Source organism: Lolium rigidum, chromosome 5, assembly GCF_022539505.1.
Source record: "Lolium rigidum isolate FL_2022 chromosome 5, APGP_CSIRO_Lrig_0.1, whole genome shotgun sequence".
Taxonomy (NCBI): Eukaryota; Viridiplantae; Streptophyta; class Magnoliopsida; order Poales; family Poaceae; genus Lolium; species Lolium rigidum.
In genome coordinates, this window is record NC_061512.1 from 4,142,563 (window position 1) to 4,168,635 (window position 26,073).

General features: G+C 45.4%; 2 protein-coding genes across 3 annotated transcripts; one reads left to right on the forward strand and one right to left on the reverse strand.

Moving 5' to 3' along the window:
- The first annotated feature begins 14,978 nt into the window (after positions 1-14,978).
- LOC124653622 (dihydroceramide fatty acyl 2-hydroxylase FAH1-like) lies at positions 14,979-18,453 on the forward strand. 2 transcript variants are annotated; one of them, XM_047192685.1, is made up of 8 exons: positions 14,979-15,079; positions 16,420-16,493; positions 16,911-17,003; positions 17,081-17,277; positions 17,358-17,463; positions 17,633-17,779; positions 17,864-18,021; positions 18,139-18,453. In XM_047192685.1, the coding sequence occupies exons 2-7, from the start codon at positions 16,443-16,445 to the stop codon at positions 17,981-17,983; spliced, it is 714 nt and encodes a 237-aa protein (XP_047048641.1). In that variant the 5' UTR covers positions 14,979-15,079; positions 16,420-16,442; the 3' UTR covers positions 17,984-18,021; positions 18,139-18,453. The 2 variants fall into 2 exon arrangements, with proteins under 2 accessions (XP_047048641.1, XP_047048642.1); XM_047192686.1 differs by lacking the exon at positions 14,979-15,079 and having other exon boundaries at positions 16,359-16,493.
- A 1,906-nt stretch (positions 18,454-20,359) lies between these two features.
- LOC124652756 (thaumatin-like protein) lies at positions 20,360-20,923 on the reverse strand. Its single transcript, XM_047191796.1, has one exon. It carries the CDS (start codon positions 20,921-20,923, stop codon positions 20,360-20,362), a length of 564 nt encoding a protein of 187 aa, XP_047047752.1.
- Between the last annotated feature and the right edge of the window lie 5,150 nt (positions 20,924-26,073).

Genomic DNA, 26,073 nt, shown 5'->3' on the forward strand with positions numbered 1-26,073 from the left:
AATAGGAGGTTTGGCGTTGATTTCGTCCAATTCGAGAATATTGCCCGAACGGCCTTTCGGAACCAAAACAGCGAGAACAACAGCAATCGGCCTTTCGGCATCTCGTCAATAGGTTAGTTCCGGAAAACGCATAATAATGACATAAAGTGTGAACAAAAATGTCGGTATTGTCATAAAACAAGCATGGAACATCAGAAATTATAGATAGGTTGGAGACGTATCAGGCTTTAAGTAGGCGGAAGGGCAACGCGGGGGGGGGGGGCACACGAGGGCCCCACACACCAGGGCCGCGCGGCCAAGGGCTGGGTCGCGCCGCCTTGTTGTGGCGGCGCCTCGTGGCCCCACTTCCTTCCCCTCGGTCTTTTGGAAGCTTCGTGCAAAAATAGGACCCTGGGCGTTGATTTCGTCCAATTCCGAGAATATTTCCTTTGTAGGATTTCTGAAACCAAAAACAGCAGAAAACAGCAACTGGCTCTTCGACATCTCGTTAATAGGTTAGTGCCGGAAAATGCATAAATACGACATATAATGTGTATAAAACATGTAGATATCATCAATAATGTGGCATGGAACATAAGTAATTATCGATACATCGGAGACGTATCACTCTCGTAGCCCTACGCAATTAGTGGTGTTCATCATCCAACAAGAGAGTGTAGAGTGGTTTTATTATGTGATCAAAGTTGAGAGTGTCCACTAGTGAAAGTATGATCCCTAGGCCTTGTTTCTAAGCATCGAAACTCCGTTTATTTACTGTTCTGTTGCATGTTTGCTTGCTGCCATATTAGATTCAGATTGTTATTACCACTCATATCCATCCATATTACTTGTATTTCACTATCTCTTCGCCGAACTAGTGCACCTATACATCTGACAAGTGTATTAGGTGTGTTGGGGACACAAGAGACTTCTTGTATCGTGATTGCGAGGGTTGCTTGAGAGGGATATCTTTGGCCTCTTCCTCCTCGAGTTCGATAAACCTTGGGTGATCCACTTAAGGGAAACTTGTTGCTTGTTCTACAAACCTCTCGCTCTTGGAGGCCCAACACTGTCTACAAGAATAGAAGCACCCGTAGACATCAAGCACTTTTCCGGCGCCGTTGCCGGGGAGGAAAGGTAAAAGGCACTCATACTCCGGTCCCGAGTAACTGAGTACTTTTCTCGTTGTCGTTGTGTGTGTGCTCGAAGCTATTTCCTTTAGATCCTGCAATTGCATATTTTTGTTTCTTGTTTACACTAGTTAGGCATAATGGACAACAATGAGCTTTTTAATCTATTTCCTGAGTTAAGATATGAATTGTTTGATGCGAAAATTAAAAAACCTATGGAACCTTATCTGCACGATAGTAGCAATGTTATTAGTATGAATGCAATTACTGCTAATGCTATGGAAAAGTCTAAGCTTGGGGAAGCTAGTTTACATAAAAATAATCTTTTTTGCTCCTCAGCTTTGGAAGAAATATTTTGCTCGATAATGCTTTATCTCCCATATGCGATAACTCTAATGATGCTTCGATATTTTAAATTCACTGCTGAAAGTATTCCGTATAAAATACCTATGAAAATTATTGAACGTGTTATGGATAACCGCTATGAAGGGGATGGAACTGTCCATCCTGGAGATCATTTACTGCTTTTGCATGAATTATGCGGGTTACTCAAGTGTGCAGTATCTCTATGGATGAAGTGAAAAAGAAACTATTCTCTATGTCGCTGTCTGGTAAAGCGGCGCATTGGTACAAACTGCTGAAGGATGGGCATTCTCTTGATTGGAAGGATATTGTGCCTCTATTTTACTCCAAATTCTATCCTCCAAGTGAAATCCACAAAGACCGGAACCGCATATATAATTTACGGCCTCATGATGGAGAGAGTATTGCCCAAGCATGGGGGAGATTGAAGTCTTTAATGCTCAAATGCCCCAATCATGAGCTTCCTAGTAATATCATCATTGATAATTTCTATGCAAGACTTTCTTTTCAGGATAAAACCTTGCTGTATACTACTTGTTCTGGATCATTTACACGCAATGAAGAAGAGTTTAAAAGGGACCTTCTTGATCGGATTCAGGAGAACACTGAAGGATGGGAGAACAACAAAGGTAAAGACTCAGGTATAAACTATGATTATGAATGCATTGAAACTTTTATGGATACCGATAAAATTCGAAATATGAGTGCTACTTATGGTCTTGACGCTCAAGTTGTTGCAAATCTTTATAAAGCTTTTGCCTCTCATATTGAATTGCCTAAGAAGAATTTTGATAAGTATCATGAACCTTTTAAAGATGCTTGCATGAAGGATGAAATTGTTGTTAATAATTGCAATAAGCATGTTCAAACTCCTAAGAATGATATTTCCTATAAGCACGTTAATTTTTGTGGAATGCATAGACCTTGTGGAATTAATCAAATCGAAGATGAATATTGTATCCATCATATTAATGAAAAAACTAGAAAGTGGTCTAGGGCTCTAGATGATCTTGGTAAAAAAGTTTGTGCCCGCTATCCTTTTATTTGTGAACTTTGCCATGAAGTGGGTCATTTTTATTTTCAATGCTCCTCCATTTATGATTCGCACCCCATGAGTGCTGCAAATTTGTATTGTAATGATGAAATTACTCTTAATCAGCATGATGAACTTACTTTATTTTTGTGGTGTGAAGAGTTATCAAGAAAAATCTCTTTGTTACATATGAGTGATCTTGATATTGATGATGTCCTGCGTGGGTGTTTTTCTTATTGCATTGATAATTGCCATACAAATACTTACATACAAAATATTTTAGAGGATGACACTTTGCCAAAATATAATAGGACCTCTGTGTGTTTTGAACTTATTAATGAAAAGGAGGAATCCTCCCAAGTTTCTTCTATTGTTTATGGAAACAGACCAGGTGATGTGGAGGAGCCCCTTATCAAGCCTCTCACCGCTAGAGAAGGGAACGAGGAGAAAGAAAAGAAGAAGAAGAAGAAGGGAACGAAAAAGAAGAAGAAGAAGAAGAAGAAGAAGAAGAAGAAGAAGAAGAAGAAGAAGAAGAAGAAGAAGAAGAAGAAGAAGAAGAAGAAGAAGAAGAAGAAGAAGAAGAAGAAGAAGAAGAAGAAGAAGAAGAAGAAGAAGAAGAAGAAGAAGAAGGGGAATAAAGAGAAAGAGGTAACGGCATATCCCCGCGTGTATGACATAACGCTAGGTAACCGTAAGTATGTTGCTCCTAATGATTATTATGATAATGAATCTGAGTACAATGATCTTCCTATGCCCTTTACCTACATTAGTGATCATGATTTTAAAGAGCACACTACTTTTGATATTGGAAATCTCTGGGAAACTAATTCTGAAAATGATGATGTTAATAATTGCCATAGTATCGGTACTATCCATGCTTCCTCCCATAATGATATAGAAAGCTCTAAGCTTGGGGATGAGGTGTTTGAAAATCCTTTTGCTACTGATCATTATATGTTTGATACCTCTCCTTCTAGTAACAATGATGGTATGGTCACAGATGAACATACTGTGAAAGACAACTATTCTATTTCTTATGATGACACTATGCCTCCAATCTTCGATGATTATTATAAAGAATGCTATGATATAGGTTATAACTATCCTTATGAAACTTGTCATAGTTATGATTGGATTGCTAAAAACAATTCCCTTAATATGCAACTTGTTTACCATGTTCAAATTCTTGATAATAATCTTGCTCCAACTACTATTAATGAGAAGAACTCTTCTTACGCCAAAATTAATGATACCTTTATGCATATGAACCATGATAAGAATGTTTTAAGTGATGGTTATATTGTGGATTTCATCAATGATGCTACTGAAAGTTATTACGAGAGAGGGAAACATGGTTATATGCATCTTAATAATATTAAGTTTCCCCTCTCTATGTTGAGAATCTTGAAGTTACTCGTGTTTTATCTTCCTATGCTTGTCACTTTGTTCTTCATGAATTCATTTGTGTACAATATTCCTATGCATAGGAAGTGGTTTAGACTTAAATTTGTTTTGAATTTGCTTCTTGATGCTCTCTTTTGCTTCAACTCTTATTTCTTACGAGTGCATCATCAAAACTGCTGAGCCCATCTTAATGGCTATAAAGAAAGCACTCCTTGGGAGATAACCCATGTGTTTATTTTGCTACTGTTTTGTTGTGTTTTGGAAGTTGTTACTACTATAGCAACCTATCCTTATCTTATCTTATTGCATTTGTTGTGCCAAGTAAAGTCTTTGATAGTAAAGTCAATACTAGATTTGGATTACTGCGCAGAAACAGATTTCTGTCTGTCACGAATTTGGGTATGATTCTCTGTAGGTAACTCAGAAAAATCTGCCAATTTACGTGCATGATCCTCAGATATGTACGCAACTTTCATTCAATTTGAGAATTTTCATCTGAGCAAGTCTGGTGCCTCTTTAAAATTCGTCTTTACGGACTGTTCTGTTTTGACAGATTCTGCCTTTTATTTCGCATTGCCTCTTTTGTTGTGTTGGATGGATTTCTTTGTTCCATTACCTTCCAGTATCTTTGAGCAATGTCCAGAAGTGTTAAGAATGATTGTGTCACCTCTGAACATGTGAATTTTTGATTATGCACTAACCCTCTAATGAGTTTGTTTTGAGTTTGGTGTGGAGGAAGTTTTCAAGGGTCAAGAGAGGAGGATGATATACTATGATCAAGAAGAGTGAAAAGTCTAAGCTTGGGGATGCCCCGTGGTTCATCCCTGCATATTTCAAGAAGACTCAAGCATCTAAGCTTGGGGATGCCCAAGGCATCCCCTTCTTCATCGACAACTTATCAGGTCATTTCTCTTGAAACTATATTTTTATTCAGTCACGTCTTATGTACTTTACTTGGAGCGTCTGTTTGTTTTTATTTTTGTTTTTGTTTGAATAAAATATGATCCATCATGCTTGTGTGGGAGAGAGACACGCTCCGCTGGTTCATATGAACACATGTGTTCTTAGCTTTACTTTTAATGTTCATGGCGAAGGTTGAAACTGCCGTTCATTGTTATATGGTTGGAAACGAGAAAATGCTTCATGTGGTAAATGGTATAATGTCTTGAATAATTTGATACTTGGCAATTGTTGTGCTCATATAGATCATGTTTAAGCTCTTGCATCATGTACCTTGTACCCATTAATGAAGAACTACATAGAGCTTGTTAAAATTTGGTTTGCATGATTGATCTCTAGAGTCTAGATATTTTACGGTTAAGGTGTTTGAACAACAAGGAGACAATGTAAAGTCTTATAATAGTTACAATATGTTCATATGTGAGCTTTGTTGCACCTTTTATACTTGAGTTTGCTTCAAACAACCTTGCTAGCCTAGCCTTGTATTGAGAGGAATTCTTCTCATGCATCCAAAATCCTTGAGCCAATAACCATGCCATTTGTGTCCACCATACCTACCTACCACATGGTATTTCTCTGCCATTCCAAAGTAAATTACTTCATGTGCTACCTTTAAACAATTCAAAACTTTATTACTCCTTATTTGTGTCAATGTTTTATAGCTCATGAGGAAGTATGTGGTGTTTTATCTTTCAATCTTGTTGGGCAGCTTTCACCAATGGACTAGTGGCTTCATCCGCTTATCCAATAATTTTGCAAAAAGAGCTGGCGCGGGGTTCCCAGCCCCCAATTAATTAACTTTGTTAATAATTCTCTTCACATGTTTTGCTCTGATTCATCAGTAAGCAACTTAATTTTGCAAATAGACACTCCTCCATGGTATGAGATTGTTGGAAGGCACCCGAGGATTCGGTTAGCCATGGCTTGTGTAAGCAAAGGTTGGGAGGAGTGTCATCCATAAATAATAAAACTAAAGTACATGTGTAAACAAAAGAGAAGAGGGATGATCTACCTTGTTGGTAGAGATAACGTCCTTCATGGGAGCCGCTCTTTGAAAGTCTGTTTGGCAAGGGGGTTAGAGTGCCCACTACCATTCGTTGACAACAACAAACACCTCTCAAAACTTTACTTTTATGCTCTCTATATGATTTCAAAACTTAAAAAGCTCTAGCACATGATTTAATCCCCGCTTCCCTCTGCGAAGGGCCATTCTTCTACTTTATTGTTGAGTCAGTTTGCCTATTCTTTCTATCTTAGAGGCAAACACTTGTGTGAACTGTGTGCATTGATTCTTACATGTTTACCTATTGCACTTGTTATATTGCTTTATGTTGACAACTATCCATGAGATATACATGTTACAAGTTGAAAGCAACTGCTGAAACTTAATCTTCCTTTGTGTTGCTTCAATGCCTTTACTAAGAATCTATTGCTTTATGAGTAACTCTTATGCAAGTCTTATTGATGCTTGTCTTGAAAGTACTATTCATGAAAAGTCTTTGTTATATGATTCATTTGTTTACTCATTATCTTCATCATTGCTTCGGACCGCTGCATTCATCTCATATGCTTTACAATAGTATGATCAAGATTATGATAGCATGTCACTTCAGAAATTATCTTTGTTATCGTTTACCTACTCGAGGGCGAGTAGGAACTAAGCTTGGGGATGCTTGATACGTCCCAAACGTATCTATAATTTCTTATGTTCCATGCTACTTTTATGATGATACTCACATGTTTTATACACATTATATGTCATATTTATGCGTTTTCCGGAACTAACCTATTGACGAGATGCCGAAGTGCCAGTTGTTGTTTTCTGCTGTTTTTGGTTTCAGAAATCCTAGTAAGGAAATATTCTCGGAATCAGATGAAATCAATGCCCAGCACCTTATTTTCCCGGAAGGTTCCAGTGCATCGAAGAAGTATCGGAGAGGAGCCAGGGCGGCGCGGCCAAGGGGTGGGGCGCGCCCCCTAGTGTGTGGGCCCACCAGGGCCCCTCCGAGGCTGCCCTTCCGCCTACTTAAGGTCTCCGTCACGAAAACCCTATCACGATTGACGAAACCCGAGAAAACCTTCCAGAGCCGCCGCCATCGCGAAACTCCAATTCGTGGGACAGAAGTCTCTGTTCCAGTACCCTGCCGGGACGGGGAATTGCCCCCGGAGTCATCTCCACCGCCGTCTCCACTGCCATCTTCACCGCCATCGCTGTCTCCATGATGAGGAGGGAGTAATTCACCCCCGGGGCTGAGGGGACTGCTGTAGCTATGTGGTTCATCTCTCTCTTTGTGATCTAGTTGTCTATGTGCTACGCTAGTGATGTTATTAAAGTATTCTATTCCTCCTCCACAGTGTAATGGTGACAGTGTGTGCATCGTGTAGTACTTGGCGTAGTTTATGATTGTGATCTCTTGTAGATTATGAAGTTAATTATTACTATGATGGTATTGATGCAATTTATTCCCCCTTTCATAGTCTGTCGGTGACGGTGTGCATGCTATGTTAGTTCTCGGTGTGATTGCGTTGGTTTATCATGCACTCTAAGGTTATTTAAATATGAACATTGAATGTTGTGAAGCTTGTTAACTCCGGCATTGAGGTGCTCTCGTAGCCCTACGCAATTAGTGGTGTTCATCATCCAACAAGAAAGTGTAGAGTGGTTTTATTATGTGACCAAAGTTGAGAGTGTCCACTAGTGAAAGTATGATCCCTAGGCCTTGTTTCTAAGCATCGAAACTCCGTTTATTTACTTGTTACGTTGCATGTTTGCTTGCTGCCATATTTTATTCAGATTGTTATTACCACTCATATCCATCCATATTACTTGTATTTCACTATCTCTTCGCCGAACTAGTGCACCTATACATCTGACAAGTGTATTAGGTGTGTTGGGGACACAAGAGACTTCTTGTATCGTGATTGCAGGGTTGCTTGAGAGGGATATCTTTGGCCTCTTCCTCCCTGAGTTCAATAAACCTTGGGTGATCCACTTAAGGGAAACTTGTTGCTGTTCTACAAACCTCTGCTCTTGAAGGCCCAACACTGTCTACAAGAATAGAAGCACCCAGCGGGAACGGTTTCTTCTGCGGCTTGTTGGGTGGCTTCTTCATCCGCTTGGTCGGAGCGGGAGGGGCAGCAGCAGCGGGAACGAGAGCAGCAGCTGCGGTCACGACGACGTGCTGCCCCAGCCGCTTCCTGCTTGCCGTTGGAGAGGGCAGCTTCCTGGGCGCCGTCGACCACGAGCGCCTTGGTGGAGGCTGGTGCGGCGGCGCTAGATCCGGAAGCGGTGGGTGGGGTCGTTCCGTGTGGCGCAACCTGATCCGCGGGTGGCGGAGGGTTGGGGGCTTCCATCTTGGTGAGAGCACGCCGCTACAGAGGCCGGACAGAGTGAGGGCGGAGGAATTAGCGGCGGGTGGTGGGCGAAAGCGGGAAAGGGGAGGAGCTGAATGTTCCTTCGCGCCAACAAGTGGGAGGGGATGGGGCTCGTACTCACGCTGCCTCACGAAACTAGGTAGTTGGGATTTTCGCGGCGCAGAACTAGATGGCTCGGATAAAAAAATTCGTGTGGGGTCCGATGCCCTTTTTGCATGCAAAACTGTAAAATGGCTGTCATTATGCGGATGTGGTCTGATGCAGTGTCTGCTAGACATGCTCTTAATAAAATATAGCGACCTACATGTTTACCAAGACTCCGTTCAAATAGCTATGAGAAAAAGATGACCCCCTTCAGAGTTCAGACTAAGAACAGATCAGTTAGCTACTGCAACAGTTTCAGCTAGCTGCGAGCTTATGGTTACATTCTTCTGCGGCTACTTCGGCTTGTTCAGCTTCATATGCTTCTTTAGAGCATCCCCTAATGAGATTTGGGACGGGTCGGATAAAAAAACGTTTTCACTTATATCCCCCAAAGTCGCTTTTTGTCCAGCGCGTCCCGATACTGTGTCCGGCGTCCCAAGCCCGTTCCCGCCCCACAGGGGACGCACCGGGGACGTCGGACACCGAAAAGCGAGGCGGGGAGTGGCGGGGCCGACCCGCCAGCGTCACATTGAATTTTAACCTTACCGTCGCCTACCTCGCGACGGAAGTTATTGGCGCGCAACGACGGTGCAGTTCCCATAGAGGCGCAGCGAAACGTCTCGTCGCGCCTAGCTCTGTGTGGCAGCGTTAATGAGCGCCACCGCTCGCCCACCTCCCTCCGGCCTATAAAAAAGGCCGCCTCTCATCGTCCCTCTCACACACAAACCCTAGCGCCTCTCTCCCCAACCCTAGCCGCCACCATCTCAAGAGTCGACGCCATGGCTGGTAGAGGAGGAGGCCGAGCTCGCGGCCGTGGTCGTGGTCGTGGCCGCGCGGCAGAGCTACACGCTCGCCGTCGCCTGCGACGCCGTCGTCGTCCTCATCATCGGACATGCAGGACGAGGAGAGGGGCGTGCTGTTCGAGTTCATCGTCGTCCTCAAGGGTGACCCGCACGGCATCCAGAGGCTGCCGGACTCCTTCGCCGACTACGTCGCCGGCGACGAGCACCCGCGCTCGCTGCATCTGCGGGAGGATGGCTGCGGCTGCTGCCGGTGGATCGTCGACATGATCTACGACGCGCGCGACAAGATGTATCTCCACATCGGCTGGGAGAAGTTCGCGCGCTACCACCGTCTCGAAGCCGGCTTCGTCCTCCTGTTCTCCTACTTTGGTGACAGGGACATAAGCGTCAAGGTGTTCGACGAGACGCGTTACCGCCGAAACTACCACGGAGACAACACCGATGAGGACGACGACTGAAGAGTGTTGTTTCTTCGCAGCGAATATATGCACGAAGGTTTCTGGTTGTTCTTCCTCGGAAGAACCAAGAACCAACAGGGGCACCCTCACCAGCTGGATTTTCCAGTTTGGGTGACTGGGTGTACCCTCGAGTGTTCTTTCTTGACAGCGAACACGCGAAACTTTCGATGCCCGGCCTAGTTAGGTTTAGTTCTTTTGTAATATTTTATATTTGTGTCAACTATGGTTCAAACTATGTATTAGTTTGTGGAAAACCATGTTCCAAATTATATCTTCGTGTAAACCACTTACCCAATTATGTATTAGTTTGTGGTTTCTTCTCTTTATTGAAAAAAAATGAAAAAAAGTATTTTAATGTTTGGGGGCGGCGTTTGGGGGACGCGGCTGGGGAGCGACGTCCCCAAACGCGGCACGAACGAAACACATCATCCAAACGCTAAATCCGACACCATTTGGTGGACGCGACTGGAGATGATCTTAGGCTTGTCGAGCAATAATTTCAGTATTTCTTTTTTCTTGGTCTTAACTTGACGAGCATACACCATACCGTTGTAGTAATGTAGTCTCGCAAGCAAGGTGCCTTATACAGAACAGTTTCATATAATTGTGCATTATTCACTTACTTGGATACCTCGTTTTCTGAAATCATGTCACAAAAAATTGCCAGCAGCTTCTTCAGGCCAGCAAATTATCTTCAGGGCCGGCTGTCGCACATTAGCTTCTTCACGGTTGATGCCAGAGACATCCTTGATGAGGACACCCGCATAGCGCACGGCCTTAGAATGTTTCTTCTCAGTAGAATCACACTCAAACATGGCGGCAGCTGCCGCAATAAATTCGTCATTGACCATCTCTGGTCTGACATCGCGCGCACAATAACAACTCAGGAGAGCTTTCAGCCCTTTACTGACCCTGGAGGCGGTCGTGTTCAGTCGGCTGTGATATTCTCCAGGCACCGAACTTGCAAACATTTCTCCCGCCCCACACCAACTCCATCACGGCTGGACCATACAGGCAGTTTATATTCAGGATTTCGAACAGGGACTTTCTGCCCAGGGCAGTGCCACTTCGTTAGCATCTCAGCAAATCCTTCGTCGACACCGGTACATTGATGGATGGCGCTGGACTGTCCTTTTTTTTTTGGAAAAAAAAGATCGTAGCCCTATCTTAAATTAATAAGGCCATGCTGAGCGCTGAAAACTAGCTTACAGGAAATAAAAAAAGCATAAAAAGGAAAAATATGAAGAACATTTTGAGTTACGTGTCAATTCTCAAATCCTGTAGTCCGGCTGTAGAAGAAGCGAAGTTCGGGAAGAAAAATGCTATTGAGGATCTCGCACCATCGTGAACCTTAAGAGGCCAATCAAAGCTACAACGACATCCGTTTCCATCTCCGAAGAAAGCACAATGCTTTCTCGCCCCAGATCAGAGGGCGCCGGACCTGCCCGGAGGTAGAAAGCTCTCCTTGAGCACTCATGGACATTAGAAACCTGCTATCGGTGAAGAGAACTCCGAGCACTCACCTCGGCCGCCGCTATACACAAACACCACGACCGCCCGCAGCACCAACCACAACACATTTTTTTTGATAGAACTTCATGCTTTATTGATCAATTAACCATAGAGTCTTTACAAATAGCCTCCTTAATACAGTCAGGAGACACACCCCGCCACACAAGGCTACTAGACGATTCAACAAAGTGAGCTAACACATGTGCCGCAACATTCTGTGAACGAAAAACATGAATAATAGAAGAAGACTGAAAAGAGGAGAGCATCCTCTTGATATCTTCGATCACTGCACCACAGGTCGAGCGATCCTTTGCCGGGGAGCTCACCCGTTGCACAACAGAGAGACAATCAGATGCACAGATAAAATTGTCAAGTCCTTCCTCCTTGGCGAAGGATAGAGCACCTCTGACTGCCAGTGCTTCGGCCATCTCCGGGCTTGTAACATTTGGTATTTTGTCACAGCGAGCAAGCATGCACTCACCCAAATGGCCACGAACCACAAAACCCATTCCCATACTCTGAGAGGTTTTGAACAACGCCGCATCCACATTAATCATCAGCTTACCTTCCATCGGCGGAGACCAAGACACTGCTGCAGATGTCTCACGCCTGGGGATTGAGTTAGCTTGGATCATATGTGTTTGAATCATGTCGATGTAGGCAGTCACCTTCCTCGCAACACTTGACGGATCAATATTGCCGCCTTCCTCCCGCAGCTTATTCCTTGCATCCCACAAGTGCCAGAACGTAACAGCGAGCGTAGTAGCTTCATCGCCACTACACCTAGCTAGGAATTCAAAGAGCCACTTCTTAGGAGTAGAGAAGCACTTACGTCCAAGCTGAATTCCAAAACGTTCCTTCACGCCATCCCAAACTGCTCGTGCGAAAGGGCAGAACAGCAAGGCATGCTCCACAGTTTCGTCAACCGAACAGTGGACGCATGACGGCAAACAGGGCACCCTACGCCTTAGAAGTTGTTGGCCACTCGGAAGACAGTTGTGCGCGAATCGCCAAAGAGTGATGTGCATCTTTCCAGGAGCTTTAATTGCCCACAACGCCTTCCAGCTTTTCTCCACGGCGCCATCATCGGAGGACATGCCTCGACCTTTGCCGCTGCGCTCCGCCTGAGCCGACTCATGTCGGGCGAAATTGTACGCAGAGCGAACAGTATAGCCCCCATGTTTGGTGTGTGGCCAGGAGATGAAGTCCTCGTCGTCGTGACGACTAATAGGAATCTGAAGGATCTGCTCAGCTACATCCTCCGCAAACAGAGATCGGACACGTCCTTCATCCCAGAACGTCCCATGAGCAGAGAATAAGGAAGCCACCTTCAAACTATCACGGATAGGAATCAGAGTATGGAGCGTACATGGTACTGTACCCGGGATCCAGTAATCAGTCTTGATATTGATCGACTGCCCATTACCGATCCTCCAAAGAGCACCTCTTTTAATCAAGTCCCTTCCGTGCAGAATACTTCGCCAAGTATAGGAAGCCGATCTAGGGCGAGAAGCAGACCAAAAATCACAGTTTGGAAAATACCTTCCCTTCAAAACCCTCGCACATAGAGATGAAGGATCCGTGATCATACGCCAACACTGCCTACCCAGCATTGCCTGATTGAATAATTCTAGATCACGAAAACCCAATCCACCCATAGATTTAGGTGAAGAGAGCCAGCTCCAAGAACGCCAGTGCATTTTCCTTTTACCATCTTTGAAACCCCACCATTGATTAGCTATAGCTTTTCGCATCATCTCACAAATGGCGACTGGCAATTCAAAACAACTCATCACATACGTCGGGATCGCTTGGATGACTGCTTTGAGCATTATCTCATTACCTTTCCTCGAAAGGGGGCGATCCGACAATCCATTGATCCTTCTCCACATCCGATCAAAGAGGTATCTGAACGTGACAATAGGAGAGCGGCCAATTTGGGTAGGCATACCGAGGTAGGAGTCTTGAAGAGATTCATTGTGAACACCCAGCTTTTGTTTGACCTCATTCTTGATCCCCACTTTGCAGTCATTTCCAAAGAATATTGTGGACTTGTCCAAATTAATTTTTTGACCCGAACCATCACAATATAACTCCAGAGTCCGGTGCAACGCATCAACACTTCTCTTATCACTTCGAGCAAAGAAGATACTGTCGTCTGCAAACAGTAGATGTGATATAGAAGGACCAAGTCGACCATTTTTAATGCCTTGTAGTTCACCTTGGACCTCCTGTTTTTGCAGTAAGCACGATAGACCTTCAGTACAAAGAAGGAAAAGATAGGGGCTGATGGGATCGCCCTGACGAATGCCCCTGGTGGGCACCACTGGTTCGGTTAGTTCACCATTTACCCGAACCGCATACCTTGCTGATGTAACACATCTCATAACTGAGACAATCCAATTTTCATTGAAGCCCAATCTGGCAAGGCAACCTCTCAAATAATTCCACTCCACACGATCATAAGCTTTCATCATGTCAATTTTGAGAGCGAAATAAGGCCTCTTCACACGTTGTTGTCTGATAGTATGGAAGCACTCAAAGGCAATCAGTGCATTGTCAGTAATCAGCCGGCCAGGGACAAAAGCACTTTGATTTTCAGAGACAACGTCAGGCAAAATAAGCTTCAAACGGTTGGCTAACACCTTTGAATCAATTTTGTACAATACATTACAGAGACTGATGGGGCGGAAGTTTTCCAGAACCTGAGGATTTGTAGTCTTCGGAATAAGGACAACAACCGAATCACAAAAACCATCTGGTATGAGATCCCCTGACAAGAAGCTCCGTACTGCATTGCAAATCTCCGACTTGAGAAAGTCCCAATGGGTTTGATAGAAAAGGGCAGGATAGCCATCCGGCCCCGGTGCCTTAGTCGGACCCATCTGAAATAAGGCCACTTTGATCTCCTCATCAGAATATGGTAAATTCAACGATTCATTCATTTCATCCGTCACCTTCTGAGGAATGGCCTCGAGGACAGAATCAACAGATGGACAATTCTCAGAAGAAAACAAGTGCTCATAGAAATTATGTACCATACTCTTGATCTCTGCTGGATCATCACACAAAGATCCATCCATCCTCTCTAGGCGAGTGATACGGTTAGCCCGTTTGCGTTCAGTCGCCCGCGCATGGAAGAACGCCGTGTTCCTGTCCCCTTCTCGAAGCCAGTCAACTCTCGAGCGTTGGCGAGCCATTACCTCCTCCCGCTCAAAGAGTTCGCATAACTCCTTCTCTGCTGTCCGGATCTCAATCTCCTCACCCGACGAACAACGAAGGTATCTCAGATTCTGCTCTAGCTTCTTTATTTTCTTTTGTATAGCTCCAAAGGACTCACGACTCCATTTTTTCAGAGACAAACCCAGCCTACGTAGGTTGTCACAAGTGGATTGCAAGGAAGAAGAGCCATCCCTGCCCTCCAGCCAACACCGCTCCATCACCTCTCTGTAGTCCGGCGCTCTCAGCCATGCCGCTTCAAAACGGAACATCTGCTGAACTGGTTGTGGTCTCGGCGCATCGTCCAAACTAGCGAGATTCACAGAGATAGCCAGATGGTCAGACGTGGTGGTGAGATAGAGGAATACCATTTCATCAACCCAAACAAAACACCATAGGCCCAAAGGGCCTGTCAAAATTCAACAGGCCAGCCGCCCCAACGGACCGTGACCGGATCAGCTTACAAAACCCCAAAAATCCAGGGAGCAATCTACGAAAAGGACGCCAGCCGAGCCGTAGCTGCAGTAGACTGGACCGAGTCGTCTTCGCTATAACTAAAGCGCCCTCCGCCCTCCTCCGCCTCCCTCACATCCCTTCCCATCTCCGAGCTCAGACAGCACAGCGCCGTCAACCGGCCCCTGCCGCGCGCGCCGGCCACCGCTGGTTCTCAGCCGTCGGCGTCGGCATTGCGTCGCGCAGGTTCGTTCCCCCCGTCCCTCTCTCCCTTCTGAATCGGGGTTTGACTAGGCCGACGCGCGCCGGCGCTGCTGCTTCCTAGATCCAGGGATTAGATCCGCCTCCGAGCTCGCATTGCTTGACCGAGAGGTGGCGGTGTGACGCTCTGCGACGGCGCAGCTTCGCCGGGACTAGGTCGGCGGCGGCGGATTCTGTCCGAGAATGCCTTGCGCAAGAATCAGACGCGTCAGGGCGTTCGGTCGACAGCGACGACTCTTAGTATCCTGTTCTTTTCTTTCTTTGCCGTGGACAGTCGTAATTCAGCATTGGAACATTTTTTTTCTGCGAATAGCGGCTTCAGATTCGTTGCTTCGCCCCTAAGCTTGCCACAGTCAGACACTTCTCCAACATCCAGATTCTTGACTAGTACCACAAATAGTTTTACAGCGGGTGAGACAACGACCCGTCAAAGCATTTGCTACGGCGAGCATCGCCGTCGTCGTTCACTGGCCCAATGCGCGAGCACGATCAGATTTTCTCACATGCCACGGAATCAGCAGCGAGATGCCTGATTCTGTTCTTTAGCTAGCTGGCCAGCTGCGGGAACAAGCCACAGCTTGGCCCAAAGTATTTTTTTCTCATTATGGGGGGTTATGATTAAGCAATCTCCAGCCGGCACACAGCTTTTGCTTGGATTCCAGTGGTGGGGGGATGAGATGCCATACAGGCGGCTCTGAGCTGTGCCTCTGTTGTATTCTTCTTCCACGCCTTTATTAGAATATGCCGCGGAGTCAAATTGCATGAAACTGTATAACATGGCACAAAGGCTTGCGCCATGTGCACTTGTCTGTGAACTGGAATGTTAGTTTTTTTTTCTTCTTCAATATGGACTCGAACCAGATCTTGTGATCTGGGCCAGCTGATCTTTTCAGTTTGTGGTGCTGCGGCACACCTTGAGGCCAAGGCCTGATTTGGCACCACTAGGAATGGACCTTGGGACCCAAGATCCTCATTCAATAGCAATGCCAGGGCGTCATGGCCACTTGCTCCTTTATTTGTTTAAAAAAATAAATGTCTGATGGGCTGGCTGAGAACGATTCCTGTTGAAAATCAGGTCACTAAGAGCTGGCTGGTGGGTCTAAATCCTGGTTCAAATATGGTAGCACGGTGTTGTTCTGTCACCTGAGACCAATTAAAAACTACCCAACTTGCACAGAGTACAAACGCAGATGGTAGTATAGAGTGCTACTGTAGTCACACGCTGGTTCTATACATAGCTTTTGAAAGTGCTTTATTTCTTTATTCATTCTACCTTGCTTGATTTTGGTAAACAATTCCTATATCCTTACTTGTGGTTTGTGCAGTGCGGTAATTATCGTCCAAGAAAATGGTTGCACAAGCCTTTACAGTAGATTTGGACAAGCCTCTTGTATTTCAGGTAAATGTAACCATATCTAATTTTGTACTTTTTGTCTGCTTTGAAAGCATATTTGGCGTATTGGTTTTATGTCTTTTACATAAACAATTGTAGGTTAGGTAGATTTTCCAAAGAAATAAGTCATCGTAGTGTACTGATTACCAAAGCTCAGTAGCTACAAATGTTATTAGTTCTTAAAAGCATATTTTTTGCTCATCTCCAAGATGTATAGAGTGCCTATTTTTAGTTTTCTTCCTGTAATTTAAGATAGTCAAATAGTGAAGCTGTTGGTTTCCTCGATTTCGCTACTACGTATCATTGTTCTTTGATCATGACTGTTGCCTAATTTCTTCTGCTACGCTTTGGTGTCTTGGTGCATTTGAAAATCGAGGTCTGCTTCGAGTATGTATACTCAAATATTTGGGTGTTGTTTTCCAGGTTGGTCATCTAGAGGAACAGTATCAGGACTGGGTTCACCAGCCAATTGTTAGCAAGGAGGGGCCACGATTTTTTGCCAATGATGTTTTGGAGGTGAATATTCTGTTTTTATTTGCTTTTCATCTATTTGGAACTCCGGATACTTTGTTCTGATGAAGGGTTCATTTCAGTTCTTAACACGGACAAAATGGTGGGCAGTTCCTCTTATTTGGCTGCCTGTTGTTTGCTGGTGCCTGAATCAATCAATCCAAATGGGCCACACAGTTCCCGAAGTGGCGCTGATGGTTGTGGCAGGAATATTTATCTGGACACTGATTGAATACACATTGCATCGGTACCTGTTCCACATAGATACTAAAAGTTACTGGTAAGTTGTGCTGCCATTTACTGCTGAAGTTTAACAGCTGAGATGAGCATATTCTGATCATAGCTGTTTTGACTTGGCAGGACAAACACAGCTCATTATCTTCTGCATGGATGCCATCACAAGCATCCAATGGATGGACTTCGGCTTGTGTTTCCACCAACTGCTGCAGCCATCTTGTGTTATCCGGTAAATAATCTTCCTCATTCTTTTCGTGGTTTCTTGTACATGAAAGAGTGTTAGCCATTCAAACCGAGTTGGATGCCCTTTGTAAGATAGTGATAGAAAGTGTATTTAAACTTTTATCCTACGATGCTGTATTACTTCTTAATGGTGTTCTTCTGCTCTGTCCATCCAGTTCTGGAGTCTAGTCAAGCTCTTTACTACTACGTCTACCACTCCTGGTGTGTTTGGAGGTGGCCTGTTGGGCTATGTGATCTATGATTGCACACACTACTACCTGCATCATGCCCATCCCTCATTCGATCCAGCAAAACATCTGAAGGTGCTTATTTCATTCTGAAGCTTATCAAAAACATTCCATATCTTTTTGCGTGCTTACATACATGTTCATTCTGCTCTGCACCAGAAATACCATCTGAACCACCACTTCAGAATTCAAAACAAGGGCTTTGGAATAACATCAACCCTTTGGGACCATGTGTTTGGAACGCTGCCTTCAACGAAAACCGCTGACAAGAGCACTTGAGTACCACCATGTGTCGTCTTGCAATGCCAAATATCGAGGTCAGGCTTGCCCTATGCTCCTGTGTCTACTTTCCTCATGATATGATCCTGTATTATTACGGCCTTAACATGTCTGCATGGAAGGTACACTAGGACTAATAATTTTTTCTCTTGCAGATTCTCCATCGCTAATGACAGTTTCAACTACCGATTCTTTGCTGCAGACCAATTTAATTGGAGATCTAAGATAGATGTCACCTAAGTGCTTATCCAGACTTGCAGTCCAGTGTTACGAGTCGTTGGTCGTCCAGATTATGTCTCGTGTGATTCTTGTTAGACCAACCTATGTGTACAGAGTTTGTCTAGTGTAGCACCAGCATTAATTTGTGGCTGTTGGTAGCCAGTATAATTTTGGAACATAGTAATTATTTTCTTGATATATATTGTAAGTTTCCGGTTTTCCTGTTGAATGAACCATTCAGTCTTCCATTCCAGGCCTTGCCTGCTTTTGATAAACAAAAAGATGTTCATCTGGAATGCAGAATGAGACATGGCAAGTGTATGTAGTATGAAACTGGAAAGCCTTCAGAAGTTTGTTATGTTTCCTTTGATGGATTTCTTTATAGGTTGTTGGATTGTCCTTCACATGTGAGGTTGCCTGCTCGTATTGTCGATGAGGTTATGACTGGTGTGTGGATACTTTTAACCAGTAAACTGTAGTAAGCAAGATGTTTGTATCGGACTATCGATGAAAAGAAGAAAGAATAATCTCTTGTTGAACCGACAAAGAATAATCATGTTGATATGTTGCAGCATTATCTTCAGCCATAACATCAATCTGGTAGCCTCAAAAAAATCTGGTAGCCTAGTATAAATTTTAGGAAAAGTAATTGATTTACTCAATATACTGTAAGCTTCCAGCTTTTTTGTTGAGTGAGCCCATCCAGTTCAGTTATTTCCACTGCCGGCACTTCATGCTTTTGATAAACAGCAAGAGTGAATGTACAACCGGATTGCGTGAACTGTGCATAGTCCGAAACTGGGAATCCTTTGTCAAAAAGTTCTGTTGCCTTCCCCTTGTGCGTTTGTATATATGTTTATGGACCTGGCCTTCTTAGGGCATGAGCAATGGTGGCATACACAACTAGCTGCTCCATGTAAAAAAGTTGTCAGAAGCAACATGGTTAATTTTATCTCTTCAATGGAAGCTACAACTTTAGTCACGGACCCCACAAATATGACACTATGTATCTCTTTCTCTCTCCAAAAAGCATGCTTTTTGGGCTTAAGATCCCACTTCTTGAAGAGGAGGCTGCCTCCTCATCCGAACCTACTTTGGACCACCCGAACCTAGTTAAAGGTGTGAGGAAGTAGCTCTAGGGCAGTGCATTGGGCATGCCCTTATGTTGCTGACCGAAGGTGACATGATTAGGAGAGCTTTTCATGTGCCATCTGGAAAAACTAGTCAGGGTCAGGGAGAGACCAGACACAAGGACATTGCTGACAGAGATAATACAACAAGTTTTTCTTTTTCATCAATCATCTAGTTTCCCGCTGCTATCATTTAATCAAGCATGCATATACTACTGATATCATAATATTGCCATGAAAGTGTAGGGTGCATGATCTGCAAGCCCTATTGTAGACTAATACAGTGCAACTGGAAAGCCTTCTTCATATGTTTTTAGACCTGACCTTCACGTGTGGCTGGTGGCTCGTGGTGTGACATCTGAAAAACCTAGTCAGGGGAATCTCGGTGGCGGCAGGTCACTGTCGACGAGCGTGTTTAGCGACAAATTCTAAGCATTGTAGTAACCAAGATTTCCCCCTAAAAAAATTAACCAAGATTTTGAATCTGTTTGAGCTATTAGATCTCTATCAGACCATCGAAAGAGTTAGGAAGAAAAATTAAGCTGAATTTCGAACATTGCAAATACGAGATGAATCTCAACGACCAGTCCAATGGTAACCTCCTTCGATTGAACATACCTGAGATGATCCAAAGTTCCTGTTCATCAATCAGTTCCACATACATTTACATGCTGAGACAATATTATAATTACCAAATGATTCGCAAAAAACGAATATCATCACCAAATGGCTAGTGAAGCCGTGCCATGGCTATGCAGGCATGCATGTCTCGTCTCGGTCGACTGGATATTCAAGAAAATCTCTCATTCAACTTCGTTAGTTCATTATATATAACAAGATTTCAAAGATCATCGGCTCCCAAGACAGCAACCAAACATTGCAACATTGTTGAAATAATCGGAAGTTTCTATTTATCAATTTATTTATTTCCTAGACATATCTGCATGCTGAGACAATATTATCACGATCAAATGGCTAATGAAGCCTGCCATGGCGGCCATGCCCATGCATGTATGCACGGGTCTCATCATGTGGATGGACAGAAGACGATCTGGTACTCGCCGTCGCCCTGGCACGTGCGGTACTTGCCGTCGCCGGGGTGGTGGTTCGCGTCGGGACAGCCGGCGTCCATGCACCGGACGACGCCGTCGGCGATCCCGCCAGGGCTGCACGAGAACTCCATCGGAATGCTGAAGCCATCCACGACGGAGATGCCGTAGATGTCCGGGGCGCCGCCGTCCTCCCCAATGGTGAATTCGGCTAGCGTCGCCGGCGGCTTCCCGGGGAGGACGCAGCGCAGGACGCCGCCGCAGTCGCCGGTGTCGCAGCCGCCCTGGCCGGTCACGGGGTCGAAGGAGCACCCGGTGCGGGGCCAGATCCTTCCGGAGGCGCCGGCGTCCACCTTGAGGGCCCACGTCTCGCCGGGCTTGAGATCCGTACCGCCGACGCCGCGGGCAACCGGGATGGCGCCGGGGAACACCGTGGAGGCGCACCCGTTGGTGATGTAGAAGGTGGCCGCGCCGACACGGCTGGCGGTGAAGGCCACGAGCAGGAGGACGAGGGTCGACGACAAGGCCGCCGGAGCTGCCATTGTGGTGAACGTTCTTTCTAGTGGTGGAACGATCGAGTGAGATGCTAGCTAGGGTGTGTTCGTGGAGCGCAGTAGCATGGCTATATATAGATCGAGGGTGGCCGTGCGAGAATAATCGAGGAGAGGAAAAGAAGATAACAGATAGTATCAGGATTTGGACAGTACCCCTACATGTATTTTAATGTTGAATTTAGTCTCACATTGGAGCATCTCCACTCGTCCAGCGGCCCCTATGCTAAAAAAAATTTAAAATTTAAAATATAACACAATTCATGGAAATAGTAATTCATACATAGTTTGGCTATACTTGGCCAAAATTTGTACAAATTTAAAAACATAGACACAAAAATACCCTAAAAAAACTAGTAACCGCCGCCGTTGCCTAGACCTAGGCGGCGGTACATTGCCGCCGCGTAGTCCTCCTCCTCGTCGCTGAGCTCCTCCATCGGTTGCGGGAGGTAGCTGCAACCGTGGCCGGCGTCCCCGCGCCTCCTGCGCAGTCTGCTGGACTAGCCACCGTCGTTGTCGTCCAGGTTGATGACGAGGCCGAGGCGATGGCGGCGCTCCTCCTCAACGCGGCGATGATCGGCCATGCTCTAGGCCTCGGTGAACTCTTCTGTCGCGGAGAATGACTCCAGCTGGGCTTGGCGCAGCCCCGAGAACTCCTCGGGGTCGTCCTCCGCCTTGACGATGGACGTCGCCTGTGGGGCCCCAGACTAGCTGTCTGAAACACCCGTTATGCATACACATTCACGATCCCATGATCAGTGTGTCGTGAAGGCATAACCGAACTGGTATCAAATACATCATCCATTACAGTATCGAATTAAAAGATTACAACAGGTCACATGACCAATACTTACACAGGAGCCATAATGGCAGGAGATCATCAACCACACAGCGGAAATACTTCAGATGAAAGCGTTCACAAGGCCCAAGTCATGCCATAACCCTACAGGCAACTGACTGGGAGAATGTGCCTAGCTCGCATAGACGTCGTCGACTCCTTCTTCATCTGTAGAACTCCACCAAGTATGGCCAAGTAAATAGCCAGGGACAAAGCCATGAGTACATTATAAATTGTACTCGCAAACCACCTTAGAGAGAAATAAAAGATATGCAATTTGGCAGTAGCAAGGATCAGGCACTATTTTAGGGTTACAAGGAGCGAGAGATAGTTTCTCTCGACAGTATGACATCTCTATATCTTTGTTGAAAACCTTTTTTAAAGACAAATTTATTTGAAGACTAATAGGTAAGGAAGACCCATTTTCTTTTCCAGCAATCAGAATGACCAAAACAATTTCAACTTTCCATCGTACCTCCCAGGTACATTTCCAAAACCTCTTTGGAAAACACTTTTGTAAAACAAAACTCCTTCAATGCCAAGCAACAACCTTTCTCATGTCCATAACCGCCGACACGGCTATTCGAATAGTTTTACACTCTGCAGAGGTTGTACACTTTCCCCACAAGATCCGAATACTCATCGTGTGGGCATCATCCCTGCATAATAACATATGCCACGACAAATACCCGATCGCAGTTTTTCGCTTGCTCGCCTTAGCCTAAGACATGCCGCCCAGAGTTGTACCTCCCAACACCAGAGTCCGAGGGGTCGTTTTCCTAGGAGTAGCAAGTTCCCCGACCAGCTCGATCCTCCGGAATGCCGCGACCAACTGCGGGGCATTATTCAATGGGAGCGCATAGGTTGTACCCCTGCCATCGATACGCAATGGAAAGGCGTCCCCAGTCCGCCGGGAAGGCCACGGTCGATATGTGTCCATGTTCGGACTACCCCTTACACTTGCAGGACCCAAACTAAGGCGAGACAAACTACTACGCTGCGCCCCGTCCCACTAAAGGGTAATGTGGTTGTACTGGCTAGGTCCGGTTAGGTTCTCAGTCACCAAAGTTTTTCGAAAACAATTTTCTCCACTTGCCTCCAGCAACTTTTCTTCCCGAAAACCTTTTCCTTTTCATAAACTCACACTTGGTCAGGGCTACCCCATTCCAAGGTTTTCGGAACACTTCTTTCTTGAAAACATTTTCACAAACCTTTTTACAGAGGGCTCCCGACCTATAGTCCGACTTTTCTTTGAAAAACGGCGACAAGGATGATAAGGTGCTAAGCACCACATCACTAGTAAGTGTGTGATCAGTAGGTAACATGAGGGCTGCACCCGTAAGGGTGGAATAATAAAACTTCGAGTGGCGGAACCACTCACACAAATAAATAAAAGACATGCAATTTATCAAAACCAGTGATAGTGCAAGAGTAAGATAATTAGGATGAGGCATGCATCAAGAGGTGGATTGCCTTGATCAGCAAAGTGTCCCTGGCCTTCTTCCTCAAATCCTCCAAATTCACCTCCTCCTTTATTTCCAGCGGCGTTCGAATCTAGCGTCGCAAAATAAAAAGAAACAAGCAACACACCAAATCAACAAACCATTCCAGAATAGTTCACACAAAAATTTGGTAAAATCACAGTATGTAAAGGTTCACAATAACAAGCTACTGGAAGTGGATTCACTAATTTAAGATTTTTAAAACAAAAGTTATGATTTTTACAAAACCAGAAATGACTTAGGAACCATTTAAATGACCTAAATCTTTATGTAAGTCAAAAAAATTCATGCAGCATACCTACTAAAAGCTAATAACATGTAGAGTACACATGCACAAGAATCACATGCAAATAATTTTTCAAATGACCTAGGTAAATTAACTAAGTCAGAAACCAGAGCATACAAACAACAAGGCACACCAGTATCAGAGCATCACCAATCAACACCAAACATACCCCTGGATAGGTGAGACTAAATGTGAACTAACACCACTGGTTTGGTATTTTTCTGATTTGTAAATGATTTTACAAAAATCAAATACTGAAAATATATATTGTTTCAGTAATTAAATTCTTGGAATTAAACTATAACTCCTAAAAATATTTCCCTTGGCACAAAATTACCCTATACGTATATCTACCATTAGCACTTGGGTTTGTTTCAAAATCATTTTTATTTTTCAAACTAAAAATCATTTACTGGCTCTCTGGACAGATCTTGTTTTCTAAAACAATTAAAATCCAGGAAGCTCCTGCATGTGGGACTAGTGCCAAAATGAAGCTACCTACATACACTTCACAACCAAATTAACCTCATGCAGAAAGGTTGCATAAATATCATACACTAAATAAATTACATAATCAGATACTTTTTAGGTTTGTATTTTTCAGCACATATTCACAGCACAAAATCACATGCATGCATTTATCTATGGTTAAGAATTTGTTCACGAGTACGCAACATTTCGAATCATCAAATTTGAGTCATTTATGAATTTACAACATTTAAAAACCTACAGATCTATTTAGTGGAGGGAATTTGAAGTTTAAATTCCTAAATTTAAACGGGCCGGAAATAAATGGGGTGGCCCAGTTGGGCTCCTGGCTAGCCCAGCAGCGACGGAGGCGCGCGGGAACGCCGGTTCGAACCCGCTTCGACGTGGCGGGCCACGCTGGATGGCGGGCCAGGGCGCCAGGGCGCATGCACCGGTTGGATTAGAATCCAACGGTGGCCCTGTCCCCGCCTACCTCGCGACCCGGACACATACCGCGACGGAAACCCTAGCTACTGCGAGGACTAGCGTGCTCACCACGGGGTGCAGATGACGTCGGGGCCGGGCACGTTAGAAGCGGCGGAGAGAGCTCCGTCGAGCGGTGGTCGCGGCGGAGAAAACAAATATCCTTTTTCTGGCGGATGTCGACGTCGGCAGAAACGTTGTTCGCCCTAGCGTCGCCGGCGAGCACACCTGAGAAGCAAGGGTATCCGCGTTAGATACAGGGGGCAGAGGGGCTTCCAGAGAGCTAGGGTAGAGGAGGAATGGTGGCGTCCTGCGACGTCAACCTTCACCGGGGTCTGGCGGACGTCGAGCTCGAGCACGGGCTGCAGAGGGGAGTGGAGCTCCTCTCCGCGGGGGAGGTGACGTTATGGTTCACGAGGTGTCTGGTGGCGAATGGGCTCGAGCGAAGGAGGTCTGGCGCTCTTAAAGGGACGACACCGGTGCACGGTGGACTGAGCGCGTGTACGGGAGAGAGGGAGGGAGGCAGCCGTGGATTGGACGAGCTGGGCGGCATGGCTACGTGGCTGATCGATGGTGCCACGCCTTGGACACATGCGCGCGTCGTCTGCAGCGAGAGAGCGAGCGAGACAGCTCGGTGGTTTGGCCGCCAGCATGGTGTTTTCCAGATCGACAGGACGCGGCGCCGGCGACAGCGTTCACGGGTGGGTCGAGGCTGTCACTGCGTGCGTCTCCGAGGTGGTGGCGTGCTGTGGCAAGGGTATCTGACGGGCGGGAGCGACCAGGTCGAGTGGTGAGGTAATCCGACGTGGCCGTGGCCACGGCGGCGTGCACGATCACCATTGGTGGGTGACGAGCGGGTGCCAGCGATGGGGAATGAGAAAGGGTGGCCATAGGGTTGTCCAGGGGGATCAGAGGGATGCTGCGAGCTTCGATGACATGTTGCGTCGTGTGCACGAGCAGCAGAGAGAAGGGAGCCAGCGGCTGTCCCCACGCGGTGACCACCGGGTGGGCGAGCTCGTGCGAGCCAAAGTGAGGGGGGCTTTGCCTCGGGAGCAAGCACACGGGAGAGAGGAGTGATAGGACACTTCCCTGGCGCGTTCTAAGGAGCTGGAGTTGTCTCGTCGCTGCTGTCCGCTTCTTGGTGTCCACCGAGAGGGAGTGAGGGAGAGGAGGGACTAGGCTAGCTAGGGTTGCTTCCAGGGGTGGGCATATGTAACATCCCAAAAATTTAAAAATAAAGAAAGAGAACTTTTCCAATTTCCAAATTTTGGAACCAACAAAAACTTTTATTAAATTTAGTTTGACACCAAGTGACCTTGCTTAATGATACGTCTCCAACGTATCGATAATTTCTTATGTTCCATGCTACTTTATTGATGATACCTACATGTTTTATGCACACTTTATGTCATATTTATGTATTTTCTGGAACTAACCTATTAACAAGATGCCGAAGAGCCGATTCGTTGTTTTCTGCTGTTTTTGGTTTCGAAATCCTAGTAAAGAAATATTCTCGGAATTGGACGAAACTTTCGCCCGGGGTCCTATTTTTGCACGAAGCTTC

Excerpts from the sequence above, each read along its gene's own strand:
- LOC124652756 (XM_047191796.1), bottom strand. The coding sequence starts at position 20,923 with ATGGCAGCTCCGGCGGCCTTGTCGTCGACCCTCGTCCTCCTGCTCGTG.
- LOC124653622 (XM_047192685.1), top strand. The coding sequence starts at position 16,443 with ATGGTTGCACAAGCCTTTACAGTAGATTTGGACAAGCCTCTTGTATTT. Across the intron at positions 16,494-16,910 it reads ACAAGCCTCTTGTATTTCAG|GTTGGTCATCTAGAGGAACA; the intron begins GTAAATGTAACC and ends GTTGTTTTCCAG. Across the intron at positions 17,464-17,632 it reads CAGCCATCTTGTGTTATCCG|TTCTGGAGTCTAGTCAAGCT; the intron begins GTAAATAATCTT and ends CTGTCCATCCAG.